This window comes from Poeciliopsis prolifica, unplaced genomic scaffold (assembly GCF_027474105.1).
Source record: "Poeciliopsis prolifica strain line A6 unplaced genomic scaffold, Auburn_PproV2 SCAFFOLD016, whole genome shotgun sequence".
Classification (NCBI taxonomy): domain Eukaryota; kingdom Metazoa; phylum Chordata; class Actinopteri; order Cyprinodontiformes; family Poeciliidae; genus Poeciliopsis; species Poeciliopsis prolifica.
The window spans coordinates 10,032,213-10,044,763 of NW_026562391.1; the positions used below are offsets into that span (position 1 = coordinate 10,032,213).

The 12,551-nt window shown below is 35.6% G+C and overlaps 1 protein-coding gene across 4 annotated transcripts in view; it reads right to left on the minus strand.

Moving 5' to 3' along the window:
• Positions 1 to 12,551, minus strand: part of npnta (nephronectin a) — a 56,258-nt gene that overhangs the window by 36,673 nt on the left and 7,034 nt on the right. For 2 of the 4 annotated variants that reach the window (XM_055041357.1, XM_055041354.1), the window contains exons 2-3: positions 10,677 to 10,777; positions 3,287 to 3,337 (exon numbers count right to left, since the gene is read on the minus strand). In XM_055041357.1, coding sequence (XP_054897332.1) covers positions 3,287 to 3,337; positions 10,677 to 10,777 — 152 coding nt within the window. The remainder of the gene's footprint in view (positions 1 to 3,286; positions 3,338 to 10,676; positions 10,778 to 12,551) is intronic. The other 2 variants (XM_055041358.1, XM_055041355.1) reach the window with 1 other exon arrangement.

Here is a 12,551-nt window from a genome sequence, read left to right on the forward strand (position 1 = left end):
CTTTTTTTTTACTTGTTTTTATCAGAAGGACCTTCAAGTTTGCAACGCTTAGAAATTTCCATTCAGCTGAAGTAGATGCTCAGAATTCAGACTGCAGCATTTAGAACAATCAATGGCTTTTGTTGATGTGTGTTTTTTACTTCAGGGTGAACAACCACACCAATTAAAACTAAATGTTATTTTTTACGTCTCTGTAGAGCTCCACGTCTGGCATTTCTACAACAGGACATTTGAAAACTCAATTTCAGCAGACTGTGAAGTAAACGCAGCAGTGGAGTCACATGAGCCTTTTTTCTACTTAAATTTTTTAACCAGTTCTTAGGAAATATTGTACTAGCTAAATAAACGAAAAGCATTTTTAATTTAAGAGTTGCAAGTCTGTTTCATCCTGGAATAAATCATTGAAATTTGTAGATAACTAAATAACAAAATTGTCATTTAAACAAAGGGATTAACAAGGATTGAGCCTGCAAGTAGCAGCAGATTTTTGGGCAGCATTTTTCCATTTTGTAACTATTTTTTATTTTTTTTGCTTTGCAGTCTGATGCCTGGTTCAAGTGGAAGAAAAAAAAATCTATTGTCTTTTATGGGATATATTATCATAATGTAAAAATGCATCTCTTCTTCATGCTTATTTTAACAAAAATTAAAGTAGAGAAACATCTGTTACCGATAGAACTGTTGATGAAGGAAATATTGACATTAATATCAGATTCATGAGTCATTTTTCAGCCTATTGACTATTGTGGGTAAAACTGGACAGTTATTAATTATAGTTTTTTCATCTTGGTTTTGTGCATGCATTTGAGAAAGAGTAGAGAGCGCGTTGGAAAGGTGGTATTTGAGGCGTAGAGCATTACAGAGTGTCATTGAAGCAAAACATTATTGAAAGATTATAGAAATATATGCATAATGTTGTTATTATGCATATATTATGGTTGGTCTTTACAGCTCTATTAAAACTCTACATAAATACATTTTCATACTGGTGCATCCCTAGACGAGAAACTTTTCAATAAAGCATTCCCAGTGTTAACACAAGGCCGGTGCAAGAGATGGGTTTTATGAGAAAATGAACATTTTACAGGCCAGTTTGTTTGGTAGGAAATGTTCTGTGCCAAATAGGCTGTTTTCATACCTGAAAATACAAATTTCAAAACAGCCACAACACCCCTAAGTTGATGGTTGAGAACACAACAGAGTGTATCTCAAAGCTATGGTAAATAACTCAGCATGCAGATTGCTGATATTTTCATTGGTGTTTGTGAGCATAAAGTTTCCATGATAAGAGTGACAAAAACAGTTAGCACATTTTTTCCATTTGGCAGGAGTTGTTCTCAAGTCATCCATAAACAAAACAGATGTAGAAATGAATGAAAAAATATTGCAACTATAAGTTGCTCTGGAGCACAAGTCACATTGGTGGATGGATGCATGCAGTGTAAATCCAGGGTAGAGAGGCAGTTGCACTACGAAGGAAGATTTTTTATGGTACTTCACCCAAGTGGCTTAACGTGGGCATATCATTCCAAGATTAATTTGTTCAGACTTGCTTTTTATTGAACTCAGCACATAAGGTGTCAATTGAAATGTTCCTCAATAAAAAGTTAACTAAACTACAGCTTAGTGAAGTATAAAAAGGAGCTAAATCATTTTAAACTCAGATCAGTTCTATCCGAATAAAGCATTTTTTAATAAAAAAAAATATACGTAAACATATGCAAAAACATAAAACTTATGGTTCCATTGCTCTGGTACATTCAGCAACTGGTTTACTGTGATGAACGGTAAACATTAAGTCAGCTTATGACATGCAAGTTTCATTGCTGAATACTGCCTGTTTGACTGGCCTCGCCTGTATCTATGTTGACATTTCTCTTTAGCATTTCATCCACAAGTATCTAAAATAGTATGGGCATCCAGGGCAGTGAGAGTTCATCTCGTGACCAAGTGTATTATTAGCATGAGGTTGAATTGAAATATAATAGTATACCATTCACTGTCATTGAAACATTCCTTTGCAGTATTTTAAATGTGCACACAGTTACTATAAAGATGATAAAATGTTGATACAATTAAAATTGTCAACAGAACCTTCATTAGACCTTTTGTATTAAGACTCTTTAAATTCAAAACATACAGTCACAACACAATGCCATTTTAAATATTTAGCAGCCTATTCATAAAATAAAATGGATGTGTAGAATCGACTTTAGCGCACACACAGACGTACACTTACTGACAAAGAAGCATTGTTCAATTCTTCAAACCAAATTCAAAGGCACAAGGGGATGAGGAGAGTCCTTAAACAGGAGTAGATAGCATCTTCAGACTCATTCAACTTTATTGAGCTATGTAATCAAAAAGAATGAAGGCATTGTTAAGCCACTTTGAGAACCCAGTGGAACAAGCCTCGATGTCCACACACTGTGTTTCAAGAGTTTACAGTTACAAATTAAAAAGGGACCCATTTTTAGACGGAAATGAAAAGAGCTTTGCTGTAGGAAGCATTAGTCAGTCAGACCTTGGCTTTGTTCAGACTTGAAAACACAACTAATGTTTTAACTGGACTGCTACACTGCTTAAATATTGTGGCAGACAAGACAGTTCCACAGAGATCTGTGTAATACATTTTGAACAACATGATAAAAGTAACTAATAATGCAGAAAAAAAGTAGAGAATTTGACATAATGCCTTGCATGATGTACAAAAGCATTTCCAACTTGCTCCAAGGAATGAGAAAATTATTTTTTAATCTGCATTTTGGTTCTGAAGATCAAACAAATAGTTTTAGAATAGAATTTAAATTCTGTTCTGAGAAAACGACTGAGAAAAACTGTAAGTGAAAAAAATATATATATTTTACTTCAACTTTTAATTTATAACCTTATCATACAAAATCTAGAACGATCAGCATTATTCTTTAATAATTGCTGCATTAATATATTAATTAAACATTTCATAGTTTATGCTTTTAGGGTCAGACTGATATCAGAACAAGCTGACCAGACGAGCAATTAAATATTGATAGATCCCCTAAAAACAGTCGTAATTTATACTAGACAGGTTTTAAACAAAATGTGGCCTGCACACTTTAATTTATTTTCATAGATTTGACTCCAGAGATACGTTGGCTGCTGCCAAGAGGAGTGAGGTGTTACTTGGTGCTTCAAAGGGGGGAGTGGTAGGCTATAAATAAATGAGCAAGTGCATGATTCAGAGGATGTGCCCCCAGCGTTGCATATCTAGTTAGGGTATTGCAAAAAAAAAATGTGTGAAGCTAACCTTGGGGCTGGCACCTTATCCCGACTACTCTGTGAGTTAAGGCGAAGAGAGCTGCAAAACAAGTAGCCATACACACAAAAATGGGGGGGATTACTTAGTGTCTGGGAGAACACAACAAACAAGCAACAACAAGGTTAAGAGAGCACATTTTGTTCAATTTATGCACAAACAAACATGCCTTGGAAGAAACACACATGCACAGTTTGGAGTTCTGGAGTCACACATATTCCCTGTTTTCTGTCAAAAGGGAGTCATTTGAAACAGTCAAAATGCTGATTGTGAATAACTTTCCGAATGCCTGAACATTTGAGTGACAAAATATAGAAATGAAAGCTACATTTTTAGATGCTTAAGTGCAGTATTATTCTGTGCACAAATTCATGCCTTTCAAGCTATCACCTGGGCCCAAACTAATGTTTTTCCAATCATAATCCATTTCTTTTCATGCCATACCTCTGTGTTTTTACAGTTTTGTTTTTATTTTTTGTTTCTGGAGAGACAACATCCCACATGACATTTTGATTGGTTGTTGAAAGCCATTAACATGTAAGAAGCTGCCGACTAAAGCAGTTCTTTCCTGTGGCCCATGTCAAAGTTGCAGAGTTTAGATCTACAATAAGTGTCCCACAGAAGTCAAAGTTCGATCCACAGCCCGGGCTTCTGTGGTGCAGTTTTAATAAGCCTACATTATATAGAGCAGACGGGAAACTAAATGAGAATGCGAGATACACAGTAGTGCCACTCCCAAAACACTTATAATGAAGTCAGTGGGACCATGAGGACAACAGTGTCATCATGACAGCGAAAGGGTTTGTCTACCTATTACAGTCTCATTACAGGAGGAGGCAGTGGGGAAAGAAAGTAAGATGCAGAAGTTAATTAGATTGTAACAAGCGCAGCACACTGCATGCGCATGCGGCCCTGCCCTGCTCCACTCCTATCAATCACACATCCCAAAAGATTTGGAGTTGACTCACCCTGCAGCTACCCAAAGTGACAAAATAGAGCTGGGAGATGCTAGAAAGGCTAGAAATGGGGGTTACACTATGAAGCCATCAAAGTGCAAAGTCTGGAAGTATTTTCATGTTTAGGTCTCGAATTATAATAAATTAGTTAATTAGTCAGCTTGGATTGGGATTGGACACAATGTATACGGACTCAGTAAATTGTTTCAAAAAATAGGTATTTAAGGTTGTGTTAAAATCTCAATCTTCAAAAACCCAAATGTTAATGTTCACATAAATTTCTTTTAATCTTAACTTTAACATAGGACAACAGGACTGTCGAGGTTAAAACCATGGGAAATTACCTTCTGTTCATATTTTTGCTAAAAGAAAATCCATGATTTGGAATTAAATATCTGCATAATTCATCTTTCTTCTTTCAGAAGAACATTTCTGGATGTAACTCTCAGATTTAATACAGCAATCAATCTGGCCATAGTTTTTGAAATAAAAGAATCCACATGTCATTTTTTGTTTGACTCATTGGTAAATCACACTGATTTTTGTTGTTTTTTTTACATGTATCCTACTTCTTGTTTTGTTTCCACAGACATGGAGTGAAGTGATGTTCACCGTACATCACGTAATGCTTCTTAATCTAACAGAGAAATTACTAAAAAGTAAACAAATGTTTCACTTAAGTGTAATGATGAATTTAAAAGTTTAACAATAATGAATACATATTTCAGTTGTGTCATAATGTTATGATGCAACATTAACATAAAGTTTTATTTCAGTATTGTCAGCTTTATTTCAGTAACACCGATGCTTTTGCAGTGCATACTATATGAGCCTTCATTCACTGTACACATTTCCTTTAACTTTCACAATCAAGCTCTTAGCAGAGAAAGAAACTACTAAGAAAAATAATGATAAAAAGAATTAATCTGAGGTCTCACTTTTCTCCTTTCATTGCTCACTTGTTAGCTCACATTACCAATTCAAAGACTTGCTTTAATCCAGCCCACAGCATCTAGAGAAACAAAGCCTGCACTCAATCAAACTAAGTCCTGATCTTCGGGGATTTGTAAAATCCACCAGGACCTCTGGGGAAATTATGTCTGATGTATTTAATTCAGAGATATTAAATCCAGTTCCTTCAGATATTAAAGGAAATTCATCCATATTTTACCTTTATAGTAGTGTAGAAAAAGTTAAGGAGTAGTTAACTTTGGATATATACTGGCAATACACATTTACTTGCAAAGACACAAAGAACAATTACATAAATGCTGGATGTCATCCAACATTGTTATTTTTCAGTTCTATCACCAAAATTTGACAAACTTGCTGTGAGAAGATAATTCTATGAAATGTGTTATTAATGCTATTAATGCAATGTGTTTTCATTTTCAATACCAAGTAAAAATCATACAGTGTAACTGTACAAAGAGCAGACATTTTAAGGCAGGAAGGACATCATTATGTTGTGTATCATTCCAGACGAAATGTTAAGGTATATTATGGTGACTTTGACTTACATCACTTTCTTTTTAAAACCTTTCCTAACAACCCCAAGACCCTTGTGGGAAATTACTCCAGTAATATTTCTGTCTACAATATCTCTGAATGCAACATTGATGCTCACAGTTCATGGAGGCAGGTAAAGTAATTTATATAACAGTCCTTAGCGGGCAGGCAGTCATAATTTGCTAAACTCTTCAACGTTTTACAGACAAACTCGGAGCTCTAATTTATTTATTTTTCCCATGCAGATCATTTCTATAACATATTTAGAAATAAAAATAGCGCAAACCATGTAAGTAAGTGACAAGAGATATACTTATGTAGGAGGATTGATGATATTGAGGGCTTTCAATGCATTTTACCCATGGTCCATTTTTAATGGATTTATGTATCTACTAGTTGAAAATGTAGACTTAAATCACTCACATTCTCCATGTGTGACAGCAAAGGTTCATTTCTTTTTTCTATTTTGCAATGTGAATGTGCTGAAGTAAAATCCCCATTATTTGACTACATTTCAACAGATTAGAGCTGTGAAAAAAGAATGATTACACCAATGAATGTGGTTCCTCCTCTAAAGATTTTGGTCAATCTAATAAACAGGCTTAAAATGATCTAACGATTATCTTTTGATTATCCATTTCAGTGTTGCTAACACCCATTGTTCCACACTGACTCCAAATGGCTTAATGGAAACTGAAACTAATCTCTATGAGTGAGCCATAATTATGCTTAAGTGTGTGCATAATTCAGATTTCTTTCCTTATTATGTTTAAGCATTGATTGAAGCTTTTTAGAACATTACAGGATTACTTGTTAAATTTGCTTAAAACCAGTTGCACATTTTAGCTGACCTTAATAAGCAGAAAGAAATCTAATAAAATAAAAATATGATGATGTTAGCTGAGAGGTGAACTATTACGCTTCCTTGAACAGGTTAGGATATATCTATTGGCTATGCAAAACATGTTCATATTTTCAATCATTCTTGGATAATTAGATTTTACTCTGGTCACTTCTGCCTGTTTTGAGCTCCTTTCAGAATGAGCTCAATACATTCTGAAGACTTTTAAGGCTCTTTGTCACTTTAAATCCAAATAAGCTGCTGCTTATTTGTTAAAGGATCAAATACATTTATTTATCAAGTACTTAATACAAGGTGAATTTATGATAGATTTTATTAATTTTATGTATTGATGATGCTTTTTTAAAATCATATAAGTTAACGTGTGGCTCATAAACTCACCAAAAGCCCACACTTCATCTATTTAATCTGTGAAATTTATCACAGATGAAGAACAAAAGTTTAACAACGACATGTTTACAGTGATGCAGCTTAATCTCCGTGAGAAAGAGGTTTAGATTTTATTTAAAAAATTAAGATTTTTATATGCAAATAGTCAAATTCTTCCTGAGGCAGATAAAATGTGATAACATTTGGTTAGAAGAGAGCTTCATCTGTGGCTTATCCTCACTGATGGTCTGTCAGAATGACATGAATGAAGCTTTATTCTTTCCTAAATCTGAGAGCTTCATGCTCTCTCTCTCCATCTGCCTGATTTTCTGTTTCTGTCCATTTTCAGACATTGTTCCCCTAGTATAACAGTAATCATCTCTCAACTTCTAACCTCTAATCTATTTCCCTTACACCAAATGTGTTTCTTTTTTACTTCAAGTTCTTTCTGCCCAGTACTCTTTTAGCTATTAGAGCTGAGGAGAAAAAAAAAATCATCCTTGATCTATCAAGGTTTTCATTCTTTGAGAAGAGTTTCGTAAAACTGATTTCTGGGCTCTCTGGCTGAAAGCCACAATCCCATTGCTCCAATCTAATCTCTTTCATCTCCACTAAAACCTACCAAGACCTGAAATCTGTGATGACTGCATCCTCTCACACACATGCAGCCAAACACACACAGGTTGCTGATTACACTCGCTTTCTTTCCAATACCTTCCAGCTCACCCGTCTAAAGCTTAAATCAGCACCTTGCTGACTTGATGGAATGCTGATTGTGAATGAATGGATTTGAGCTGTGCCTGGCAAGGAGCTTTTGGAAGCATTAAGGCAAGCACTCATCCAGTGATTTGACTCTAAGAGGAGGGGGTGGAGGGCATATCTGTGGTTAAGTCAAAAATCAGCTTCCTTCTGCTCACAATGGAACATGTGGGACTCCAGAACCACCAAGAAAACATGCACACATACTTCTGTATGGGCTGAATGTAGCAGGACATCTTCATAACGTAGCAGGGCATTTGATTATCCAAGAAATGTCCCCTCTGGTGGTAAAACATGCAGCATTTCTTTACTTTCTCGGAACAAAGCAACTCGAACAATTTTCATGCGTTAAATATGAAAACATAACTCCTTTCTCTTCACCGTAATCTTAGCAGCTTCAATGATGAATACATCTTCGTCTTGTCTTGTTAGCCAAAGCAAATAATGCATCTGTTCAACTGTGAATTTTTTGAACATGAGAAGCTGCGAAGGCAAAGAGCCCGGTGCATATCACAGGGAGGCACTGGGCTCTGAGAGGACTGCCTCGAGCCAGGTCTACAGTTGAGTCTGGCCCAAACAGTGCTGCTTTTTCCCATTGTATTTTAGCGCAGATTTTCTAGATTTTCTAGTCAAGACCCTGAGATATGAAAATGGAGCCGCTGCATCCAGCCGTTTCAGTAACCACTGAAACCAAATAAGCAGTGTGACATATTTTTCAGAAAAAAGAAGACATACAAAAAAGGATAAAAACACACTTACACTAAAAGGGTTAAAAATAGAACATTGGGAAGATTTTTTTAACATATATGACAGTAAAACAAAATGTAAACATAAGAAAAAAAGGACACGGGATATTTTATCAGTTAGAGAGTTAATAAAATGATCATGCAAGCAAAATCCCATTCCGGCCTTTTCCCTGGCAGGAACTTAACAACCAGAGTTTGTAAGTGCTCTGCTCCATCTACCCTCATGTGTTTTACAAACCAGATCATTATATGTCTCTGCAAATGAGACACCACTTTGAAAAGACGAGTGCCTCTCTACACCAGAAAGTGGAGAATTAAGAGAGGCTTTTTTTTCTTATTTTGCTTGAGTGAATTAAAATAAAATATTTTTTTACATATCTATATAATCCAGAGTTACTTTCACAGAAAGAAGGTTACATCTAAACTCTAGTTATTTGGTTTGATGGAACAACGAGTGTGATCAGTCCAAATGAACATCTCTGAGACTGGATGGGGAAGGTTGTACTGCTTTCGATTTAGTTTTGAAGCTTAAGTTGCATCTCAGTTTGGACTCTCATAGCAAAGTGTAGCATAGTTAAGTTAGGAATAGTTCCATCTATTACTTCATTCAAGAATTACTGACAGTGTTTTGCAGACTCTTTATTTATCTTTCTCGTAGAAAGTATTCCTGGCTCACTGCCTTGGTGTTTTGGTGTGACTCCTTTTTCACAGAGTTACTGACGTTATTGGATACAACTGACTATGAACTGGGCCTGTCTGCCTTGTAAAGCACCCTGATTATTTGGTTGTGAATGGCAGCAATGTAAATAGACTGAATTAAATAAAAATATCTTTTTGTATATAATCATAATCACAGGCATATGTATCCAAGAGAAATTAGAACAACCACCATCAAATTGAATGAATGAATGAAAGAATGAATGAATGAATTCATTTATTAATTTATGGGTTAATTTTAGCAGGGAGGCTAACCCATGACTTAGGTCAGCTGATGCCAAGAAAGCCTTTTTCAACTTGTGAGTATTGGAATGATTTGAATTTAATACAATACACCAAAAATATTTGGAAATCCAAGAAAAGCAATACAATTAAACAATTTCTTTCCATTTGAATGAGTGCGAGCACACAGCCAACATGAAAAACAAAGAAAGAAAATATTGCTTTTCAAATAGGACTCAGTGCAGAGTCCAGATTTCTGGTCTCAAAATGTGGAATCACCCAAACAAATACAAACTAAAGCATTATTGGTATCAATAATGCCAATTTTAAATGTATTCTGTTCAAATAATTTTCTGATCTTTATGGAGTCCATGGAGTTTTTATTATTTTAATTCTTGAAAACTAACATTTTTATCTATGGTGCTAAATCAAGCACCAAATGGTTCAAGCCTGCAGCTACACATAACACTGACAGAGGTAATCATTTGTAGTCCAAAACAAACAAAAAACATATTTTTTCTTATCGGTTCTCATGAATTGCAGGTTGGTAATATCCCACAGTGGAAAAGGCATGTTTATGTATATCACTGCCCACATCCTTTAATAAATGTCCAAAGCAAAGCAGCAAAAACTCCAGGCATCAAGCCATGCAAAGGAATAGGCATTTGTGAGTCAATCATGCAAATGTGGAACCTATTAATGTATTCACCCCTTCTTGGGTAACAATATGGGAAAGCAGAGGGTGTTTGCAGTGTGTGTGTATGGTAAATACATAAGACAAAAACACAAGGCAAACCTGTGGCATGGCAGTCGTATATTAAAACAATATGACACATCCTCTGAACTGTTGCTCAATTTTCTGGGGAATCGAGGTCTGTCCATCTCCCCAAACCATGTACTGAGTTAACAGCAGCGATTCTGTTTTTCTTCACCCAATGCTAGATAAGGATTTTTGCTTCTTTCTAATATAAAACCAGATCCTGTTTAATTTTAAATGTGATGATTTTATCATTATAGCCTTATACAGCAGAAACAGTAAGACTGCATAAAGGCGAGGAAGTTCTTCAACTTCCTGTGTCGTAACAGTATGCATTTGTGTGTATGCGTGTGTGTGTGTGCGTGTTTGTGCTGCACGACAGCTCGTCTTGTGTTGAATAGTGTCTTTGCCCCCAGCTTGAAACATTGCAACCTCGTTAGTCCCACTAGCCCCCAGAAGCACCAGCAAACATGTTGGCACTCACGCTGGCAGTGACCCCAGGAGCGGCGCGTCCATCCCCAGCAGCAGTCCACCCTGCCCCCATATCGGCACAGGCCATTGGATGATGCCATCTGCCGCGGCCACCTGTGAGTGGATAACACAATCAATTTTCAGTAAGTTACGAAAAAGAACTATCTAGCTATTATTATCTTTTTACAGACACTTCAAAACCTGTGATGTTTCCTGGAACAGCAGAAAAAAATCTTCATGAATGGGTTGTGCAGATTATAGTTGAAATATAATGTATTTTATGAAACCTATGCATATGACTCATTTTAATGGCCAAGTACACAAGTGGTTTGTCATTCTTGGTTGCATACCCGAAATTTCAGGAAATTCCTGGCGTCTCATTCACTTCTTTATTTTTCCCCATTACATTTAAACTATTTAGCCGTTGTACTCATTAAATGTATCTGTATATAATGTAATAAAAAAATATTTCTGTTCATTCTAGTTCAGAAATGAAGCTTATTGCAGGATCTAAGCAGTTACAAGAACTGAAGGAGATTGCACTACATTGTGAAATTCCCCTTAGGGCAGTGTTTCCCAATCCTGATCATCAAGGCACACTGTCCTACATGTTTTAGAGGTTTCCCTGCTTTAATGTGCCTGATTCAACTGATTGCAGTTCAACAAACGCATGTTAATCAGTCATCAATTGAAAGCACTGAAGGACTGAAGCAAGGAAATACCTACAACATGCTTGAGGACCAGGCTTGGGAAATACTGCCTTAGGGTAAAACGCTAGAACTGTAGTTAGATCAAAATAACATTTTCTAGCTCAATTTCTTTCAGCTTAAATGTCATGTAAAATCAATACCTTTTAAAGGAAAACATTTTAATTTGTAATGTTCAAGAAAGAATGAGTTTGAAAATGTTTAATCAAAATCTACAAATATTCTTACATAGGTCTATCTATCTATCTATCTATCTATCTATCTATCTATCTATCTATCTATCTATCTATCTATCTATCTATCTATCTATCTATCTATCTATCTATCTATCTATCTATCTATCTATCTATCTATCTATCTATCTATCTATCTATCTATCTATCTATCTATCTATCTATCTATCTATCTATCTATCTAAGATTATGTTTCTATGTAAGTTTGCATGTCATTTTATACAGTGTATGTACATTTCTGGTTTCAACCACATACATATAGATTAAATTATATATTAAATGGATATAATGTAGAGTACTGACACAATTTTCCACTGCTTGAATATGGCAGATTATCATTTGCTCCCTGTCAGCAGATGTTTCAGCACATCGAATCATGTGAGTTTGTGTGACAGCGGACTCAAGGTGTGTTCTGAAAGCTTGCCAGACTCTCCTGGAAATTAGCTGCAGCGCCAACACTTGCATACATGAAGCACATCACTGTAGAGATCTAGATTATGAGCTATTCTGACTGTTCTTGAAAATGCAATATTTTCCTCCATTGCCCTTTTTATGACAGCTGAGGAAATCTTTAATGCCACAGATAGGATGTGCTGGATTTGGTTTATACAGAAATAGGTGATAGTCTATTTCTTTCAGAGTTATGATGGCTGGATTTTTTTTTTCTTTTTTTGTTACAGCATACTCTGTCCAGCTCAGTTGGAAAATAGCTTCCTGGCAGATACTACAAGTGGATTACCTTTTTATCTACACCACGAAGAGAGAAAAGAATGAGTCCTTTTAAGGATGTTGAAGAAAATCCCAGCTTCTTACTTTGAGAGCTGAGATGAGATTTTACCAGTAATGCTAAAAATAAAAGCAGTAAGATTTTTTTTTTTTTTTAATTAGGAGTACTGATTATCCTTTAATAATGTCTGGAGCATTTTTGTGATTTTCATCAGGTAAAGG